At 52.8% G+C, this 21,356-nt stretch overlaps 2 protein-coding genes across 3 annotated transcripts; both read right to left on the reverse strand.

Annotated features, from left to right (window-relative positions):
• Positions 1-350: 350 nt before the first annotated feature.
• Positions 351-8,173, reverse strand: WBP2 (WW domain binding protein 2). 2 transcript variants are annotated; one of them, XM_054393742.1, is made up of 8 exons: positions 8,089-8,173; positions 6,098-6,206; positions 5,433-5,568; positions 3,781-3,873; positions 3,465-3,581; positions 2,393-2,509; positions 1,173-1,249; positions 351-998 (listed from the first exon to the last, which is right to left on the reverse strand). In XM_054393742.1, exons 1-8 carry the CDS (start codon positions 8,145-8,147, stop codon positions 945-947), a joined length of 762 nt encoding a protein of 253 aa, XP_054249717.1. In that variant the 5' UTR covers positions 8,148-8,173; the 3' UTR covers positions 351-944. The 2 variants fall into 2 exon arrangements, with proteins under 2 accessions (XP_054249717.1, XP_054249718.1); XM_054393743.1 differs by lacking the exon at positions 3,465-3,581.
• Positions 8,174-13,328: 5,155 nt separating this feature from the next.
• Positions 13,329-20,375, reverse strand: TRIM47 (tripartite motif containing 47). The gene is made up of 6 exons (XM_054394056.1): positions 19,599-20,375; positions 17,702-17,797; positions 16,915-17,145; positions 16,161-16,356; positions 15,404-15,478; positions 13,329-13,956 (listed from the first exon to the last, which is right to left on the reverse strand). The coding sequence occupies exons 1-6, from the start codon at positions 20,373-20,375 to the stop codon at positions 13,331-13,333; spliced, it is 2,001 nt and encodes a 666-aa protein (XP_054250031.1). The 3' UTR covers positions 13,329-13,330.
• Positions 20,376-21,356: the final 981 nt, after the last annotated feature.

The raw sequence follows: 21,356 nt of genomic DNA on the forward strand, positions 1-21,356 counted from the left end.
TATGTTGGCTCCCCGTTAACTATTAGTTCCCTGGTTACATCACAGCATTAAGATGCTTCACTGGCCAAAAAGTACAACTTGGGTTACAGCAGAGGAAAGGGAGAAAGTGCATTATAGAAAGGGACTAGGCAGGACTTGGTGACCTCAGGCCCAGTTCTCTAACTGGAAAAGAGAGACAACAGAGAATTAGTGCTCCCTGTAACTAATGGGACGCTACTATTAGCATCTGTAACTAACAGGATGCTACACACCCCATCAGGAGAGGTGTGTGTCCTTAAGGAGAGCTGGTCAGCAGGAAAATTTGGAGGGCTACCAGATTATTCACTGAAAGTGTCAGGAAAGATGTAGCTAAAAAAACCCCAAAAACCCAGAAAGCTTAATAGAGAGGTGAAAAATGTAACAGCTACTCATTGCCTTTGAGATCCCAGAGGTTCCCTTTGAAGCCCTTTCTCAGTAGCAGAGGGAAAAGTTGGATGTGCTGCTCTGGGTTGAGAGGAATACCCAGAGACACTCCTGTGCCCAGAGATGCTTTTGGCTGCACATTAAATTAAATTCAAGACACTCCCCACCCCCCTCCTTGTTTCCAGGTTATGAGCATGTTAATTGTCAGTTTGGAGCAGTTGCTTACTCTGAAGAGGTCAAATTTAAGTATCCAAAGAAAGAGATGTAAGGGAAGCAATTAGAGATGAAGAGAACCTCCAGTTCTAGCAATGCTGTGCAAAGGGAGAGGGGAAGACCCTGGCAGCACAGCAAACCCTCAGAGCTCTGCAAGGTGACCCAGGCTGCTGAGATCTCTCCCCTTGCTCTGCACAGATCTACCACTAGAGTCCCTGAAAGCTACATGCCTCGGGGGAAGGCTCTATTCAGTGCTATGGACCATGCCCCAGGATTCTGCCAAAAAGGGAAGGAAGCAATGAGTTGTGGAGAAGGAGTTCTGTGTGTGTTTATTGGTTTTTCTTGTCCTCCGGGGGGAAATAAGGAGGAGGGGGTGGCTGGTCCTGAAACAGACAACAAAAGAGTTTCAGTTTATGATTAAGACAGAAGGCAACACAAACCACCACCCCCAAAACAGCAAAAAGAATTCAGACAAAGTTTGCTGTGTCACTGAGAAGAACAACTGCTAAGCACACAGCTGGGCTCACACTGCAAGGCTAAAAAGGGGCAGGACTCACCGTGGGCATGTAGACATTATGTGGGTTGACAGGGCTGTAGTAAGCACTGGCAGCAGCTTCAGCAGCCTTGGCCTCAGCTGTCACAGGAAGAGAAGTTACAGCTTTGGGGACACACAGAGAACTTCTACAATCAAACAGGAGCTCCACATATTCCTGGCCATCAAGTGTTACTAACCGAGCACCCCTTGAGCAACACTTGAGTTGCAACATGGTTACAAATACCCAGGAGGCTGAGCATTGTCTGTTCCAGCTGCCACAGGATTGGTAAATCCAGCATGAAACAGACCAAGATTTGGGTTTGGAAACATCACCTGGGACTTGCCTGTTGGCAAACTAATAAATACTAACAGCTGCTCTGCCTGAACACAAAACAATACCCCTTAAAAAGGCAGTCAAGTGATTCTTCCTGGGAGTGCAAACACAAGACACACACACACACAAAAAAAAAAATCAGGACAAGTTTATAGCAGCTCAGGGGTTTCATGCCTCAAAAATGGTAATTCATGAAGATAATCCAGATCCTCTGTTTCTGCAGAATACAAAAATCTTGTAGTGCCATCTGGATCAGTGCCACTTTCCAAGTAATTCAAACCAAAGAGAGAAGTTAAATCCTTGCCCTGACAAATATCCCTTACCTGTGAGAAACCTATAGATGAGTCCAACCATAAAAGCTCCTTTTCTTTCACCCTCCACCCCCAAACCTTTTAAGACCAGGTACAAAATCATTTCCATAAATCCCAAATGAGTGAAAACAAGACCAGGATTTCCCCAGCTCCTTCCCATCATCTATTCCTCTGTTCCACAATGTTTAGGCAAAAGCAGTCTGGTTAAACAGGGGAATGAGGAGCCACATTTGCTAACTAGAGGACTAGGGGACACATTTCTCCATCAAGCTCTTTGCAGTCACCTATCAGAGCAAGATGACCCCAACAGGAGAATCACACACTGATTTTTTTCTGGCACAGGAAGAATAAATCCAGCTGCAAAAATGGTATCAACCCTGGAGAGAGCCACACTGGCCTCCAGACTGAGCTGGATATACACAAGGCTGGAGATTAGGGGAGCTCACTAATCCCTCTACTAAATGATTTTACCTTCTAATTGGAGCTTCTAAATTGACTCTAAGTTCCCCCAAAAAAGAGATAACAGACAAGAAAAAAAAAGTCTGCTTCATGGCTAACAAACCCCTGTGAGCTAATTCACCTGAAGATTCTCCTTACCTGCAGGAGTGGAGGGCAGGTCTGGACCACTGACAGGAGGTTCCATGGGCCCTGGGTAGGGTGGGGGTGGAAGCTGCATGTAACCCACGTCACCAGGTGGAGGGCCAGGATAAAACTCTGTCAGAAAGGGAAAAACCAACAAAAGATTTAACACCTCTGGGTGGGTCACAGCACACAGCCAAAAACATGCTGAGGGCAAACAGAATTAGGGTCAGAAACTGAAGTTTCACAAGGCATCAGATCCAAGCTAAAAGACTTGGTAAAATTTGTGTTTCTTCCTCTTCTTACCTATCTTAGAATAGAATCATTTTAGTTGGAAAAGGCCTGTAAGATCACCAAGCCCAACCATTATCTAACTACCAAGCCTGGCACTAAACCATGTCCATCAGCACCACATCTCCATGGCTTTTAATCACCTCAAGGGATGGGGATACAACCACCTCCCTGGGCAGCTTATTCCAGTCTTTGAGAACCCTTTCAGTGAAGAAGTTCCTTCTCATGTCCAGCCTAAACCTCCCCTGGGGCAGCTTGAGGCCATTTCCTCTTGTCCCATCCCTCGTTACTTGGGAGAAGAGACAGACCCTCACTTGGATCCAGCCTCCTTTCAGGGAGATGTAGACAACCAGAAGGTCTCCCCTGAGATCTCCAGTCTAAATCCCAGTTCCCGCAGCTGCTCCTCACCAGCCCTGTCCTCCAGACTCTGCACCAACTTTGTTGCCATTATCTGGACACACTCCAGCACCTCAGTGTCCTACTTGGAGTGAGAGGCCCAAAACTGAAGCCAGTATTCAAGGTGTTGCCTCACCTGTGGCCAGTAAAGGGGAACAACCACTTTGCCTACCCCTGCTGGCCACACTATTGCTGGCACAAGCCAGGATGCTGTTGGTCTCTTTGGCCACCTGGGCACACTGCAGGCTCACATTCAGCTGCTATCAACCAACACTCCCAGGTCCTTTCCTGCTGGGCAGTTTCCAGCCACTCTGCCCCAAGCCTGGAGTGTTCCTGGGGTTGTTGTGGGCCAAGGGCAGGACCCAGCACTCCCTAACTCCCTATGCCCAACTGGCAGCCTTACCAGGAGGAGGTGGTGGGTAGGGATAGCTGGCATTAGCCGCAGGCGGGGCGAAAGCATAGGATCCATTCGGCATGTAGGAGTAGCCATAAGCTCCGTTGGGGATCTCACCTCTGGAGACTGGAAAAGCAAAAGCATCTCATCAAACCACCCAGCCTGCATCCAACACAGGCCAACAACTCCAGTGAACGCAGCATCTTTAAAGCAAGCCAAGTCCCAGGTGCAGCCTGAAACCCCCACATGGATTTGAATCCAACCTCCAAGTGCCCCTTGCTGGGAGATGGAGGTGAGGCCTCCCGAAGCCAGAGCTGGGTCCTACCTTGTGACGCCACCTGCAGCATGCGCTGCCCAAACTCGATCGCACCCCCGGCTGAGAAGGTCAGCTTGAACGTGGCAGATCCTTCCCAGCCACCTGCAGGGAGGAAAGACACAATTCAGAAGCAAGGAGGAGCCATTTCAGTGCTGTTCAGCTTCCTTGCTTTATCTACAGATGCCCTCTATGTAATTCTTCAATGAGCTTATCCCAAAATGCCAAGGTAAAAAAATAAAGGCAGATGAAGTGGCAGCATTACCCTAGCATCAGAAAAAAATTCACACTGGGGTATTTTCAGGTCAGGAGGCACCTGAAGAAGAAATATCAATAGGGAGACCTTCAAAAGCTTTCTGAATTTGTGCCTGTCATCACATCAGCTGGCAACAGAGCAAGCTCAGGCGGCCTGGATTTGCTCTAGCTGTGTGTAAGATTAGTGCAGAAGACAGGGATTTGGTTAATCCTGTTGGCTAAAAAGCCTTTGCAGCTACACCTAACTGTCAGCTAGAAATTAGTTTGGGAGTCTGAATGCCCCATGAAGCAAAGAGCTTAATGAAAAAAATGGTCTGCATAAAGCCATTAGAGTCTGTGGGAGATATTTCAAGTCAGGATAATAACAATAATAATGATAAAAAAATTAAATAAATTAGTGACATCTCATTACAAGACTGAAAAACAGGCACAGCCCAGAGTCCCAACAATGCATCAAAGCAGACACTGTGTCAGTGCTCAAACAGGGACACGTACATTAAAGAGCCTTTTGAGCTGAACCAGACTCTCATGGCTGTTAAAGCAATATCCTCATTAAAAGGGATGGCCTCTGGGGAAAGTTCACAAAGATTCAGCTAAAGCCATTTGCCTTTCACACAGTTTCCAGTTTGTCCTCACTGCTGGATGGTCCCACTTTGCTCCCATACAGAAGCCACAATGCTGGTTTCAGGATTACAGACTGAAGCCTCCTCAGCACTGCACTGTGACTGCAATACCACAACCAAGAGTCTCCTTTGAGCTGGAGGTGAAAGGGTTGACTATGTGCCTTTGGTAAAAAGGGGAAGCACAGAACAGTGATTAAAAACACTATTCTTGGAAACATCTACCACAACCTCCTCATTAAACCTGATATGAAACCACCTCTTGAAGATTCCCTGGTTTCAAGACAGTCTGTCTCTTCCCAAGTGTCACTTGCAGGGCTAAGATGCACCACAGCAATAATGTGTGTGAGAGACTGCTGGTGGGGAGCAGTGCTCTGGGGACCTGAAAACCCTGATCCAGAAAGGATCATCAGGCTTTGGTACAGGAGGACCTGGAGGGTGAATTCACAGGTGACCCCAACCAAAGCAAAAAGACATCCTTGCTCTTGCTGGCTCTGATGTTTGCTCTGCAAGATCACTTGGCTGACTGAACTTTGTACTTAGCACAGAGGGCAGGCAGGAGAGGAGGTGCAGAACAGATCTGCTCATTGCAGATGGACAGGCAGCAGGCAAAGGGAGTATTTTTAGCTGACAGTTTCAAAGAAACACAACCTAGCAGCACTGTAAAAAACCATGTGGGCAGCACCCAGTTTGGCTTACTCTGGATACTTACTTTGCAATGAATTGTGTAGCTGAACTAAGAGAGAAAGCATCCACTGGTACTTCACATTCCACTTGCACTATACATACCTCCTGCCTCTGCTTTCACTGTACCCTTGATATAATTTGCTCCAAAGACAGGCTGCTTAATCTCACAATCTTTCAACAGATAAAAGGGCATCATGAAAGACTGCAGAGCATCCTTCCCCTTCGACACAAAGATAACCTGAAAAGAAAGCACCATTGCAAAGGGTGTTTGTTAAAACAAGCAGGAAACACAGCCCTGATTTAATCTCTCAAGAGACTTTTGATGGCCCCAAACAGCCTCCCACACCTGAAGTGAGCCAAAAGCCACACAGGTAACCTGAAGCCTTCAGGCAATAAAGCCTTCCAGGCACAGACTACCCTTGCTCAGATAATACCCTGCCAGCCTCCAGAGAACTCACTGCAGCACACAGCTATGATTCAGTAGCTGTGCTGTTAACATTCAGCGTTTCCAGACCATTGCTAATTCCCAGTCTTGGAAGAGGCCTGATGGACTAAACATCTGCCTGTAGAAGAACTAATCAGATTTATTATCTTCTGACAAATAGATAGGCTATGCAACGAATTCATAATGCTCCCCAGAGGGAGAGGATGAGCCATACTTCAAGGGGTTGTAGATAATCCTGACTTGCATGCAGCAAGGCCATTTAAATACAGGCTGACAAGGAGCCCTTATCTCCTTATACAGGTTAAAGCTTTTCACTACTTACTCGGTAGGGAGTCAGGAAAACACTCCCTTTCTTGGTCCCTTTGAAGGCATCTGGCATGGGCTCAATATCACTGAAGGTAAGTTCAACATGATCATAGGTCATCAAAACACTGCAAGCAAGAGGAGAGGAGAGAAGAGATGAAATGTGACAAGGGTAAAGCTCAAGACACAAGGGCAGTGTGGTAGAAGCCCCATCCCTGGAAGTTTTTAAGGCCAGGGTGGAATGGGGCTCTGAGCAACCTCATTTAGGGTGAGGTGTCCCTGCTCAGGGCAGAGGGGGTGGAACTGGATAGATCTTGAGGTCCCTTCCAACCCTGAACAATTCTGTGATTCTGTATTTAACTTTACTGACCTAACAAAACTGCCTTTATCCTCAGGCCAGTGTTCAGCAGACAAAATCAGTCTGGCTTTGCACATTTGTTTTTTGTTGGCAGCAGAGCACCTTAAGTAGAATTAGCTGCTTGTTCCCAAGCCTTGAGCTCCCTCCTCAATGTGCTGGCACAGCTACTGCTGCTTCTGTAGCCAGGCAGTGAATCCAGTCACTTGAACTGATCAAGACATATAAATATTTAATTTTTCTTTAAATTTGTGTTGCATTTCTGCTGAATCAGTTCCCTAATTTGGTTCACCACAAAGCAACACGACAGAGGAAGGGCTGCTGAAGCAGGAGCTGCTCAGGCTGGCTTATGCAACACAGCTGTCAAAGGTCTAACCACAGCTTAAGCATCTGTGTCACAAAAAACGTGGTCAAGAGGAACTTGCCTTTCTTGCCACTAGACTTCCTTAACCCATGTTGTCTGCACTGACTCCTTCATTCTCAATTAGAAACTGACCTGATTGCAACCAGTGCAATCCCCTTGCACTGATACAGCAAGTAACCTGTATTAACATAACAACATCCACATCAGGGACTCTAATCCCTAAAGCTGGAGAAACTTCCTCCACTGTTATCTTTGGCAGCTTAGGTTACCACCCTCAGCCACTTGCCTTTCCCTTCTGCCAGCAGGTACCTGTCCCTCCAGCCAATGCTCCTGAAGGGCACTGGAACCAGCAACACCATCCAGGCTGCAGCCTATCAGCTCAATCAACCCCCACAAGCAGCCTGGGCTGCTCCTGAGAGGGACGTCCTGATCCAAGGCTGACCACTGGGAACAGTTGTTTTGTTTCAGTGAAATTTAACCCCCCAAAGCTGATCTTACTAAATTCTTCCAAGAAAGGTCACATCCCAAACAGAAGCCAGGCACAGAATTCCTACACCAATGATTAACTGGCCTCATGGAAAGAAGCCCTGAAGAATGAACTACTCCTTTGTGTCAGAAGCAGGTGACTACCACGTCAGACCTGAAGAGTGCTGGCAGGCACAGAGGGTGAGGACAGCCCATTGCCATGCAGACAGAGACAGCTCTGTGGAGGCTTGCCGTTGCCATGGTTATAGCCCAGCACCTTTTCCCAACACTGTTGCTCCTTCCCGAACACAGGCAGGGGGGTGTGTGGGCAAGGAACCCAGCAAACCAAACCGGGCAGGCACTCTGCAAGCTGGCAGCTCTTGAACAGAGGCAGACTGCAGGTGCAGCAGCCGGGCGGTGAAGATCTGGGCCCAGGCCAGAATCACCTGGCTGGAGGCTGAGCTCTGCCAACCCTCACTAAGCACCCGGGGGGGAGGCTGGGGACAGCAGTAAAAGCCCCCAGCCGGCGATGGAGGGGGCAGGCAGGATGCACGGTTTGGGGTGCGGGGAAAGCCAAAAGCTAAGCGCCAGTAGAGACCCAGGGGCAGCGGATAACGTGCAGCCCCCACAGGGATATGAGGGAAGGCCAGACGCAGTGACGAGAGGGTTAAACCACCCCTATTACCCCCTCCCAGACCTCTCGGCGCCCCAGAGCCCTCCCCACACAACGTCTCCCCCTGAGTGGGAAGCGTTGGGGTGAGGTGGGGAAAGCAGCTCCCCGCTACCCTCCGGCGCCTGCTGCCGGGTGAAGCGGATTGCAACTCACTTCTCGCTGTTGTTAACGATGACGCCGCCACCCTCGGAGTGATTTCTGTTCAGCGCCATGGCCGCCTCCTCCTCCTCCTCACAGCTTCGAGCTGCATCTGCGCCTGCGCAAGACGGAGGCCCTTGCCGTCATAGCGGCCTGGGCCGCGCGAGGCATGCTGGGAGTTGTAGTCTTTGTGCCGGTGACCGCCCGCCTAGGCGTCCCTGGGGCGCGCGGTGCATGTTGGGAGGTGTAGTCCATAGCCCGCCCGCCATGACTCCCCCTGCCCCTCCTCTACAGTCTCCTCCAGCCTAAACAATCCCATGTCCCTCAAACGCTCTTCACAGGACTTGCTCTCCAGATCCTTCACCAGCATAATTCTTCTCTGGACACACTCCAGCACCTCGAAGTCCTCCTAGTAGCAAGGGGCCCAAAGTTCAACACAGTACTCAAGCTGCAGCCTCACCAGTGCTGAGTACAGTGGGACAAGCACTTCCCTAGTCCTGCTGGCCACACTATTGCTGATCCAAGCCAAGATGCTGTTGGCCGCCTTGGCCACCTGGATGCACTGCCGGCTCATGTTCAGACAGCTGCCAACCACCACCCCCAGCTCCTTTCCTATCAGCAATTTGCAGTCACTCTGCCCCAAGCCTGGAGCATTGCGTGGGATTGTTGTGACCCAAGTGCAGACCCTGGCACATAGCCTTGTTGACCTCATACAATTGGCCCATTGATCCAGCCTGGCTAGATCCCTCTGCAGAGCTTTTCCACTTTTGAGCAGATCAACATTCTCACCCAATTTCATGTCATCTACAAACTAACTGAGGGAGCAGTCAATCCCCTCATCCAGATCATGTCTGTCTGTCGGGTACCTGTGGTGTATGCAGAACTGTAGGCAGGGTTTAGATTCCTGCCCTGGTTTGCACAATCAGGAGAAACTCTTAAACAATTCATGACTGCATAATTTCTTTTAAAACAGGACCCTGCAAAAATAATTTAGCTGTTTTGAAAGGCTGCTCACACCAACAAGTGACAACTGTGTGTCAATAATACACAAATACATTTAAAGAGCATATCTTCCCCTAAATTATCTCTTTTTTTATATGCATTTGACCTTTTCCCCAGAGGGCTGGCAGCCCAGCCCTGTCTGATTCCCTGAGAACCAGATGGGGGGTGTGTGTGGGGGGAAATAGAAAAAAACCTACATAATGGAAGCCAGATTTAAATAAATGCAGTGACATAATCTGTACAGTTCTTGGCAAGACCAGAGCAAGTTTGTGCTTTTCATATCCACTTTTTCAATAAGCTGTAAGTTTCCCTTTTAAGAAATGGTTCTGACAAACAGTCCTGATTCCTCTCCTATTTAAGTCAGTAGGAGAAATCCACTCAGCTTCCACTGAAGGGGCCAGCTGAAGCACTGCCACCTTGCATGAGCTAAGGCTCACCAAAAAAAAAGTGGTTTTCTCCTAGCTGCAGCCAACATTTGGTGTTAAGAAATTCAGCCTTTATTTAAAAAAAGGTGCTGGGGTGTGTGGGAAGCCCCTGACCTCCTCACCACATAGAAACTTGGGAAACTTACAGTCTGAAAACTGAAAGCACTAAGGGAAAAAGTGCCTAATCTCTTAATCTTTGTTATTTCCAAGCTGAGGACAGCAGCAGAAGAGGGAACTGAGACAATTCATTGTTTTGCATTGCCCAGGACTGACAATATTGTTATTGGAATTTAGGAGTCTTCCGCTCCTTTTGCAATAAAAACCTGTATTTGGCACAATTCCCTTAGACAGGCTTGGAACATAAAAATCTGTGTTGTTTTCATGCCAGATGTACAGGACACAGAAAAATAAACACCAGAGAATGGGACAACTGTAAGAGTTTGGTATTTAAAGAAAAGACAACCCACAGAGAGGTCTGTGTAGTATTTAATGGCAAATCATAGTCTCTGACATCATCATGTTATTCTGTTACAGGGTTTATTTCCACACATTGTAAAATAATCTACAGCAACTACAGTTTTAAAATCCTAATTGAAGAGAGGAACGCTCTGTGACAGCAGAAATCACTCAAGAGGACACAGAAAAGCTGTTTAAATTGCCAAGTTCTATCTAGCCAGCTAAACTCCTCACACCCCACTTTTAGCCCTTCGTTTGCAGCAAAATCAGCAATGCAGAGCTGGTGTAGTGCACATTGCCTAATCATTCCAGTTTACACCCCAAAGTGTTGGCAACACACAGCAAACTCTGGTCCAGCACCCCGAGGGGATATTGCAGCCAGTCAGAGTTTGCTTGATGCCCTAAATGAGGAGGATTTATAACTCTTCCAACCAGGAGCAAGCAGCAGGCAGGAAAGGGATGGATAGCAATTCCCAGCTGCATTGCATCTACAGGAGCCCTCAAATCCCATCGTAAAGCTGCGTGCCAGCATCCCAGCTCCTGGGGCAGAGGTGGATGAAACAAAAGCAGAGGCACAACCAGAAGCAAAGCTCTCAGATGTGTCCTCCTCAGCTGTTCCCATGTGGTTATAGGATGGAAAAGGAAAGACGTGGGATCCCTCTGAACCATCCCAAACCCCGAGGGAGTTCAGAGACTTCTGTCTGTGCGTTGGGCAACACGGAGAAGGGAGGGATGGAGCAATCAATCCGCCTACAGTGGAACGAAATGGGGCAGAGGCCCAGAGCTGCTGTATTTACTCTGGCAGAGCTCCTGGCTGTGAGCAGTGGGAGTTCTGCCTGGATAAATGAGACTCAGTGCCGAGATGGCAGCCTGCATGTGAGATCTCTTCCTGCTGACATACAGCAGACATCAAGATGACCTTCCTCATCTTCTGGGGACGTGACGTGCAGGGGCTGTGGTACATCTCTGCTTTTCTGATCTGGTCAGGCCTTTCTGCTAGCAGCATCAACAAAAGAGCAGCGCCGCCTGCACCCTGTCCGCGCCGACATCGCCTGCAGGGGCTGAGCGCTGCAGGAGGGCGATCGCGAGAGCCAAACAAAGCGCTTTTGAGGTAGGAGCTCAGGACACAGCGAGCGAACTCCCCTCTGGACAGAAGTCCGGGCAGCATTCCCGCTAGCTGGGAAAGGCCAAGATTTCATCTCAAGATTTCAAACCCTACCTCTCCTTTTCCCACTGCCTGCAGTATTCTAGGAGTTGCCGCATGCGGAGGAGGAGGAAGAGATTTGCAGACACATGCCAGTGGTCCCCCCCTCCCAAACCAACTCATCAGCCCTACCCCAGGGAGGGGGCGGCTGCATTTGGACCCTTCAACCCCTCCAACAGGAGTCCATAGCAATGGCTGATGCTGAGAACCAGCACCTCTTGGCAGCACTGACAGAGGAGTTACAGTAAAGGAGCTCTTCGAGCCTCAGTGTTTATGTAAACGTGGCTTTAACTTCAAACCTCTCAGCTTTGTGACTGCCTTTTAGATTCACTTTTTCCCTTGGCTCCCCTTGAATGTAACACTGATTTCCAGCTTATCCTTTAGGGAATATATATATATATATATATATATATATATCTCATATTTAGCTAAACAGACCATTTTCCATCCCTGTTTAACCGTTGAGACATCATCACTGACTCACTCACACCAGGAAAGAACCTGGCCCAATCTATTTTCTCTCTAGGTATATATTATACAGCATTGTGATTCTGTGAAGCAAGCTTTGGGAGGTAGGTAGGTAGCAAACTAATCCCAGCAAAAACAAACTCATGGAAAGGCACACTGTGCTGAGACAGGGGCTGCTCTGTGCGTCCTCGCAGGCATAGTGTCTGTGTTTTGCTTCTGGAAAAGCTCCCCTAGGACACATGAGCTGGGCATTTTTTGGCTCCCAGCCTCAAGTTTCCACCTTTCTGGGAGGGGACACTTGCTTGAGAGTACTTTTTAGAATCTTAGAACCTACCATTTTGGTTGGAAGAGACCTCTAAGACCATCCAGTCCAACTGTTAAGCCAGCACTGCCAGGTCACCACTTAACTATGTCCCTCAGCACCACAACTATTTATTGTCAGTCTAAAGGGCCTTTGAATAACTGGCTGATGCTACACATTTTGTTGATATGCTCATAACTGCCCCCAAAACAGACCACTTGCCCCTGGGACATACTCACAGCATCTTTTTATCACTTAAAAAAACTCTCTAAGCTAAGGGGTACATTTGCAGCTCAAGTGAGCCCAGGGTACTTCAAGAGTAGGGAGTTTAACAGTACTAAAATACCCCTAAAAGAATAGAGTCATCAAAACACAGCAGGGGAAATTTGGCTGCAAAGCTTCAGTAAGCAGTTCCCCAGGAATGCGTTTACTAAAAGCACATCCCCAAAAGTGTTCTGTGCTGCTCACTTGGCCATGTCAGGGCAGGAATGGTGCTGCTGCTTCTTGGCAGGAGGTTTCTCCCATTTCCCAGCTGTGATGGAGAGCAATCCCATGGCCATGGTGCTCCAACACAGGCAGGGTGATGACTTTTCCCAAACAGCCTGGCCACCAATACCCACCGGCAGCAGCACGAGGGAGGGCAAAGATCCTTGTTTCACGTTTGCAGCATTAATGCGTGGTCAGCCCTGCAAGAAGAGGTACTGTGTCACTGCAGCATCACCCCTGCAGCCAGCCAGGCTCCTCTGCACCCCACCCACCCCGGAGCACCCTCATCACCCACACAAAGCAAAGGCACAAACAGGGAAAGGGACCACAAGTGCTTTGGGGCTTTGCCCGGCCAGGGCTGGGCTTGCTGCTTCAAAGGCACTTCATGAGGATGTGTGCAGAAGGTGTCGATAAGGCAGCACTTAAAAAAGCAGCAGTGACAGAGAGACTGAGATAAGGCACGAAGCAGAGGTTCTGTGCAAGTCACCAGGGCAGTGTGAGCAGATACTAAGGCAAGGGACTGGGTAGCCCGGCAGCTGGCCAAGACACAGCTTCAGATCTACATGGCACTTCTCCTGAGCAATGCACTTTACCAAGAAAGGTTGTAGCACAGTCCCTGATGTCCAGAAAGGGAAACTGAAGGGCAGGCAGCAGCACAGAGACTCGCCCAAGCTCTTTCAGCAGACCAGCAGCAGAGCTGGCACTTGGATCCAGCTCCCTCCTGGCTCCCAGCCCACGCCTCTGCCCGCCAGGCAGCTTCATCCGCCCTTGGGTCACCAACAGCACAGAGCGAGGAGGGAGGGCTGCCACAGAGGACTACATAGCTACCAAAGAGAAGCTGGGATGGCGACAACAGATTGCAGGAGAGACTCTTCTGAGTCCCCCCCAAACCCCCCGCTCCTGCTCTCGGGGTGGTTACCTACGCTTTAGCACCGAGACACAATCTTTCTTCAGTGGCCCGATCTGCAGGTGGGCATCGACGCTCTCCAGGAAGAAGGCTGGTTTCAGCTTGCTCGAGAAAAGAGAGGCAAAGTGTTGGTTGATTATGTTCTGGAAAAGGTCAAACTGACCCTTGGCAAAAGGGGAGACCTTGAGCTGCTGCAAGCAGGTCATCTTGGAGTCCTTGACTCCGTAGAAGGTCAGGGCCTTCTCAGAGTACTCCAGGAAGACCCCAATCGTGTGGAAAAACGGCTGCTGGATGACAGACTTGAAGTCACCAAACCAGGCCACGTAGTTCTGGCCATTCCACTGCAGGCAGCAGGACTTGGTGTTCCGCCCCAGGCGCCCCTGGTTGTAGGACTCCCTGGGGTTAAAGTCCTCAGCGATGACACCGATGCTGACCCAGCCGTCGATGAGCTCCACCTCCCAGTAGTAGTTGCCTCGGTTCATGAGGTTCACCCCCAGCACCTGCTCACAGTTGATGAATCGGGTCGGGCTCTCCGGGTAGGGGATGGGGCTCAGCACCCGCTTGGCCCCTTTGGTGCCAAACAGCTGGATGAACTTGTCAGCCGTGTCACTGTCCAGGTCAATGATGAAGGCGACTGCGTGGGGCAGGAGAGAGACGTGAGGATGAGGAGGGAAACAGGAGGAGATCACAGAATAGAATCATTTAGGTTGGAAAAGACCTTTAAGATCATCAGCCCAGCACTGACAAGTCCACCACTAAGCCATGTCCCTCAGCACCATATCTATGCAGCTTTTCAATCCCACCAGGGATGGTGACTCCATCACTGCCCCGGGCAGTCTGTTCCAGGGCTTGACAACCCTTTTGGGGAAGATATTTTTCTTCATGTCCAACCTAAGCCTCCCCTGGTGCAACTTGAGGCTGTTTCCTCTTGCCCTATTGCTTGTTACTTGGAAGAAGAGATGCCAGCCCTCCCCATGGTGATCTTCTGCTCCAGCTTTCAGCAATTAGAACAACTCTTTGTGACTTCCACCATCACTCTGTCCTCTTGGCTATCCTACAGCCAGTTTCAGCTGATGAGGATGTGGGGCTGGAAGAGTTGATACTCCCAAAAGCAGAATGAATACAAATAACCAGGGAGAGGAGAGAGCAGAAGGGCTACTAAATAAGCTTAATCATAATACCAGACATCACAGAATCCACCTGCAGAGTGGTACTAGAAACATTCCATATTAAAGTGGGTTTCAGGCAACCACAGACATAAAAAGCAGGGAAGGATCCCAAGAAGACAGGAGAACAGCCAGGCTCACCATGGCTACAAACCACCTGCTCCTGTGGTCAGCTCTTGTTGCCCCACAACTCCCACAGGAGCAGAGGCACTTCCAGCACACAGGGCCACATGAGAAGTACCAATGGACAGATCAGATGCCCAGCAGGAGCTGCCCTGGAGATGTACTGCTGCTGATTGCACTGCAGCTCTGACTCCCATGGGGTGCATCAGTGCTGCTGAGGCAGGTCTTGTCCCCTGTGGACATCTCAGTGGGTGACCTCACATCCCCTGTAAGGCTGTGGGGGGATGTGCAAGGTGTTGGAGCCCAAACCCAGCCCTGCACCCTCAAGCCTCAGCCCTTTCTGCCCCACTGTGTCTGGTCAGCCACTGAATTATCCCCCTGCTTGGTGCTGCTGCCCCTGACCAGGTCACTGCTCTGCAGCAAACAAGTCAGATGCACAAACTGGGATCTGATTTAATGGAGGATCCAAGTCATCAAGGGCTGGAAGGCAGCAGAAACTACACAGCACACCTTCAGCCCTGCTGGCAGCTGGTCTGGCAGAACCACAGAGAAGGGAAAAAACTATCACCTAAACAGCCTGTGACTGTTGTCAGGAAAGCAAGGAGGCTTCCTCATTAGCTGAGCAATGTTTCCTTTGGTGGTGGCAGTGCTCCTGCCAGCCGTGGGCTCATGGGCTCATGGGCTCAGGACCAGAGCCGGAGGGGCATGCGGGAAGGAGCCGGCCAGCCGGGAAAGAGGAAGGGAGAAATTGACCTTAGCAACAGTCGCCAAAGCAAGAGCCCCTGGGCTTACATTTCAGGAAGTAATCGCGGCTCTCCAGGCAGGCAGGGTTGTTTGACTTGTCTGGAGATGGGGACTTGGACAGCGCTGCAGAGACAGGGACAGAAGGGTTTGGCATCAGCAAAGAAACCACACATATGGGTGTCACCGGAGCATCATCACCACTGCCCAACACCCCCATGGTACCCTGCAGCCCCTGAGCCCCAGCCAGCATCCCCAGCGCCCCCTGCACATCCTTGCCAGCTCAGACATGGGGAAGGACAGATGCCACCTTTGCCACCCCACTGAGATGGGCAGAGTGGGACACAAGGAACTGGCTACAATGACCACAAGTATCCAAAAAATGAAAGAGAGGAGAGAGCTCAGGTAAAATGAGAGTGTGGGAGGAAGCTGCCACCGTGGCTTCCTAACCCTGGCAGGTTTGAGAGCACAGCCTGCCCCATGAAGAGGATCGTCTGTGCTCAGAAGAAAGAGTCCTCTTTCATGGGAGGCCACACTGGCCACTTGCTCCCTCCCACAGGGCCCTGCCCAACTCCCAGGCTGTTTGTTGCCTCTCCAGACTCCAGTCTCTGTGGAAAAATTCATAAAACCTCAAGGCTGAGGCATAAGCTCAGGCAGGGATTGTGCAACGTGCAGCACAACTGTTCCAGGGGGGCAGCTGGGAGCAGGGCTGGTGCTTGCGGGAGCCATCGAGCCTGGAGGCATCTCCCACCCGCGTGGGGAGGACGGAGGGTGACCCCCAGGCAGAGGGGCAGGGGGACACACAAACCTTTCTCTGTCTCTGGGAAACTCAGCCCATCAACTCCTTTCCCCTGCAAGAGGTCCCACTGGTTTTTGCAGGCAGCAGACAGCACGTCCTTCACCGCGCCCACGGCTTTGGTGCATTTGGTGAAGTTCAGCTCGTTCTGGAAGCTCAGAGCCGGGCAGAGCTTTTCTTCCATGGCTACTTTTAAGGCCTGAAATTCCTGAGCCAAAAAGACGAAGTTTCAGGAAACTTCAAACAAGCCAAAGCTGTCTCTCGTTCCACAGCCCCACCCTGCCCTGGAGGATTTGGGAACTGGCAGCTCGCAGGGCTTGGCCCCAGGACAGGCACACAGAAGGGAGGAGAACACTTTCCCGGCCACGCATTCCTGGCACCTTCTCTTCGCTCCCTTTCAAACCTGGACCCAGACCGTGCCCACCTCCCACGCAGCAGCACCTCCTCACAAAAAGATCTCCTCTTGCTAGGCATTCAGGGGGAAGGGGATGCCAGGCAGGGGCAGTGAGGCACCTCAGCCTCTTGCTCTCTGCCCCTTACATATCAGTACCCAGCCTGGGCAGCACATCAGCTGCTCCTGAGTCACAGTCAGGAAGGAGGTGCAGGAGAAACTTGGCTGCATAGTCCCCTCAGGAGTGGGGAGTAGAGGGGACTGTGCCAGCAGGAGTGAAACTCTGCATCCCAGGGCTCCTGGCATCCAGCTCCACATAAACCAGGACAAACCTTCAACACACAACACTGTCAGCATCTCCTCGCCCTGTCCCACCTGGAGGAAGTAGATGGTGTCGGTGCTGGGGACATTCTCCAGGTTTTGCTTGCACTGGTCCAGCTTGGTTCGTCTCTCCTCCTTCCAGTGGAGATTGGCCTCAGCCTCCCCCAGCATGGAGCGCTCCCCATCCTCGATGAAACCAGCCACCTCCTTCTGGAAAGTTGCCAGGACCTCATAGGCTTCTGCAAACAGCTTCTCAACTTTTTCCTTCTCCTTCGTGGCAGCACTCTAAGTGCAGGGAGACAGGGGTCAGGGTCACTTCCTGCAGGTGAGGGTGTTGGAGAGCACCCTTGTTGCCTGCCCAGCACCCAGCCCTCAGCTCTGAGGGGGCCCCCTGACACCCTGTAACCCCTTTCCCCCAAGAGCTCAGAGCTCTTTACAACCCAGGTGTCAAGGCACCTGGCTGAACATGGCCACTTACTGCTCCACCACATCTTGTGTCCTCAAGCAGTGAGGTGACATGATTGCACAAGGGCCAAAGGGGGGGGCAAACCCCCTTGAAACCAGGGGGAGAAGGAGCAAGGGCCAGCAGATGACCTGGCATGGACCATTCCTCCTCTCAGGTTGCAAACAAAAGCAACCTGAGAAGCCATGAGGGAGAGCAGAGATGAGAAACAAGAATCCTCAGGGATCTTTGCCAGGGTCCCCCGTGTTTTGCTGTATGCTTGCTCCCCTGTGAGCACCACCTTTACACCCCAGGAACTCCAAAAGCTCCCAGCCCCTTTTCCTCTGCTCCCCATCCCAGCAGAGTTACACTGATGGAGTAAAGCCATCAGAGAGTCACCTTAATGAGCTCCACCATCTTCTTGGCCTGTGCAATGGTGACTGCCAGCTCCTCCAGCTCGTTGTCCACATCGCTGAGGAATTTGGCTTGTTGGGCCTGCAAAGCACCAGGGACAAACACTGAGCTCTGCCCACCCCCTGACCCCAGTGGCAGGGAGGTGTGGTGGGGACCTTGTTTCTCCCTATGTTTATCCCACAGCCCCTTCTCTGACCGTAACCTTGCTATCAGGCTTCGGGTGAAGGGTGCAAGGGGAAGTATGAGATTTCCTGTGCTCCAATCTGGAAAACTAAAGGAGCAGCCAGGCTGCAAAGAGTCATGCTCAGCTCCATGCTCCCCACCCCAATCCCAGCAGAAGCCAAACAAAACAGGATTCTGAAAACAAAACCATTGTGCAGGGACCACAGCAAGCACAGTTGTGTGCTGGGGAAAAGCTGCCTGGGACTGGTGCAGGAGCTGAAAGGCAGACCCAGAGCATTCAGAAACACAGCCCCAAGTTCGCTGCAGGTTTCTGGTCAGCAGCAAAGCAAAGCAGCTGGGGAGCACAGGGTGCTGCTGCCTGGCTGCACAGGAAGCACCATCCCAAGGCAGTGCTTCCTGAGGTGCTATTGTTAGTGTCAGCCATTGCCCATCACCAGCATGGGTCCCTGGGGAGCCAGGAGGGCTTTGCACTTCCCAGCTGGGGCACCTTCTGCCCCCACCAATGCTCAGACCCCAGAGCCTTGTGGCACTTGTGCCTGTTTAAGTGAGGCCCTTTCCTCACCCATCCTTCCCACCCCGCGGTGTGAGGGTGGTGGCAGAGAGTGGCCGCAGAGGCCCTGCAGGTGATGTTAAGCAGTGCCTGCCGAGGCCTGGCAGCTCCTCGGGGCTGGGATCACAGGCTGGGATCACACACTCTGCTATTTTAAGGCACCTGATGACTAACAACGCCGGCAAAAGGGTTTTCCTGCAGCTCTGAGAGCCTGTGAGGGAGTGGGAGCTGGCTGTACTCCCTGCCAGGATGTCAGCAGCCACCAGGCTCTCCCCTGGAAAAAGCATCCCTGCAAGGTCTCCAAATGCCTCATGCTAAGCAGAGGGGGGGGTGCCACCATGCCACGATCCCACCTGCCTGCAGCCCTGCAGAGGCCCCATGGACTCGAGGCAGCAGGGTCCAGGAAGGCAGCACTCCTGTGCCAGGCTGGGAGCTCCAGCTCCCCATGAGGCTGGCGGGTGAGAATTTGGGAGGTGACTCAGCCACAAGTGGGAATGGGATGACGGAAAAATGCCCAGTGCCAAACCCTGGGACACAAAGGGCTGGCAGGGCGGGAGCAGTGGCTGGGCAGGCTGCCAGGGCGCGGAGCAAAACCGCCTTGGCAAGGCTGTGGGAACCTCAGACAGGAGATCGGTGCCCAGTGACCACGTGAGCAGCCTCTGGGGGTGCCCCACATACCCTCGTCCCCAGCCCTGCACCCACGCAGGCTGCGAGTTTGGCCCCACCATAGAACCAAACCCCACGGGCTGGATGGCAGCAGGTCTGCCCCTAATGCCTGCCCCTGGCTGACCCACCCCCCACGGTGCCCACATAGCTCAGCACTCTGTCTTTCTATGCCAGGGTGTGGTCCCCTGCAGGGACAGAGCTGCGGTACCCACCCCACAGAGGGCACCCCACACATGCACATCCTCCCACGTGGGGATTAGATCCCCTGTGGGGATGTGGGTGCAGCATGGACCCCTCCCAGGGGTGCTGCATCTCACCCTGCCCGTGATGCCCTGCTGGCACTGCACCCTGTAGGGGGAATATGAGTGCAGCACCTTCCCCACCCGGACTGTCCCATTCCTCCTCACCCAGCATAGCCCCTGCTAGATCCACTCCCACGTGAGGACCTCCACGCACCCCCCGACACCCTCTTCCCCCACGCACCTCCTTGTGCTCCCGCTCCTTCTCGAGGGGCACCACGTCGTGGGCGCTATGCTCGTGGGCGCGGCAGCGGGCACAGACGCAGGTCTGCTCGGTGCGGCAGAAGCCGTCGAGGGGCTGGAGGTGGCGGGGGCACAGCCCCTCCTCCAGCCGCCGCAGCGGCGCTACCAGGCGGTGGGCGCGGAAGGCTGGGGCCCGGCGGTGGGGCTCCAGATGGGCACCGCAGAAAGAGGCCAAGCAGACCAGGCACGATCGCACCGCAGCCACCCGCGACCCCGCCGGGCACACGTCGCACAGCACCGCCGCTCCTTCCTCCCCCGCCGCATCTTCCTCCTCGGCTCCTGGTGCCATGGAGGACCCGACGGCTGGGGATGGGGGAGATGGAGGGGCCGTAGGGGATGCGGGGGACGCAGGGGCTGTCCCGGCGGCGGCAGCGGCCGCCAGCAGCGGCAGCACCTCGCAGAGGGCGCGGTTCTTGCGGAGCCTCAAGGCTGCGGGGACGGGCTCCTGGCACAGCGGGCAACGGGCGGCCCCGCCCGCTCCGCCGCTGCCGTCGGGGGGGCCCGTCCGCTGACGGAGCGCCCCCAGGCAGCCCTGGCAGAAGTTGTGCCCGCACGGTACCGTCACCGGGTCCTTCAGGAGATCGAGGCAGATGGGACAGCCGAAGGGACCGTCGGGCAGCCCCGGAGCCGCCAGCGCCAGCCGCAACGCTGCTGCCGCGGCGGCGGAGGAGGAGGAGGGGGAGGAGGAGGACGGGGCGCTCCCGGGCGCGGTCTCCATCCCTGCGCGCCCCGACCAGCCGGCCCCGCTGCCCGCTCCCGTCCCAGCCCCGGAGGGAGGCGGGCGGCTACCGCGCCCCGCCCGCCCGCTCCGCCCCGCCGAGCCCGGGGCTCCGCTCCCCGCAGCTGCCTCCCGGGGTGGGGGGGACTTGAATTTCCCACCCCCGGGACCTGGTCCCAAATAATCCACCGCCCTGGAGGGGAGTCTTACCTCTGGCATCAGCAGAGCCCTGGTCCTTCTCTTCGGTATCTGCTGCCCGCCGCGGGGGTGCCGCCCTGCTGAGGATGTTCTACCTCCCACCCAGCGTCTGCTGCTTCCCGGAGTATCAGCCTCACTGACATCTGGACCCTCCCTGGGGTCCCCCTGGCTCCAGAGTTATCTGTTGAAACCCCAGATCCAATCTCCTGCCCAGAGAAGCTGTTGCCAGCCCATTCCAATTTCCCTCTCAGGGATCTACGGCCCCAGAACCTGTTGCCACTCTACTGCTCTCCCAGGAGCTGCTCCACACCCTGGGGCAACATGGAGGGACCTGAACCGCTCCCTGACCCCCACCACGTACAGAGGTGTAGGTGCTTTCCTGCCAGCCCTCAGCCCCATGGACCTGTGTCAGCTGTTCCCATGGCCCAGAAGGGGTGCAGTGCCCAGGGCCTGGCTTAGTCCCTATCCCCTCTTCTTCTGGAGCCCAACAGGAGCCAACAGGTATCTGCATGGGGTTGGGAAGACACCAAAATGCTCGATCTGCCTGGTAAACATAGAATCTCCAGCCACCTCCTGTGCAGGGTACACAGACAAATTTTGGCTTGGATAAGTTCCCAGGTCTATGCTAGCCCAAGGTCCCACCCAAGGACAGGGCTGGGAGGTGCAGAGTGAAGGAGGAAGCATGGCAAAACAGATCTCATTTGTCCTTGAAGAATGGGATTGATCCTTCTAAGTTTTTTTTTCCCCAAAGGAAACAAGCTGATGTGATTCATTGCCCATGCA

This window comes from Indicator indicator, chromosome 29 (assembly GCF_027791375.1).
Source record: "Indicator indicator isolate 239-I01 chromosome 29, UM_Iind_1.1, whole genome shotgun sequence".
Lineage (NCBI taxonomy): Eukaryota > Metazoa > Chordata > Aves > Piciformes > Indicatoridae > Indicator > Indicator indicator.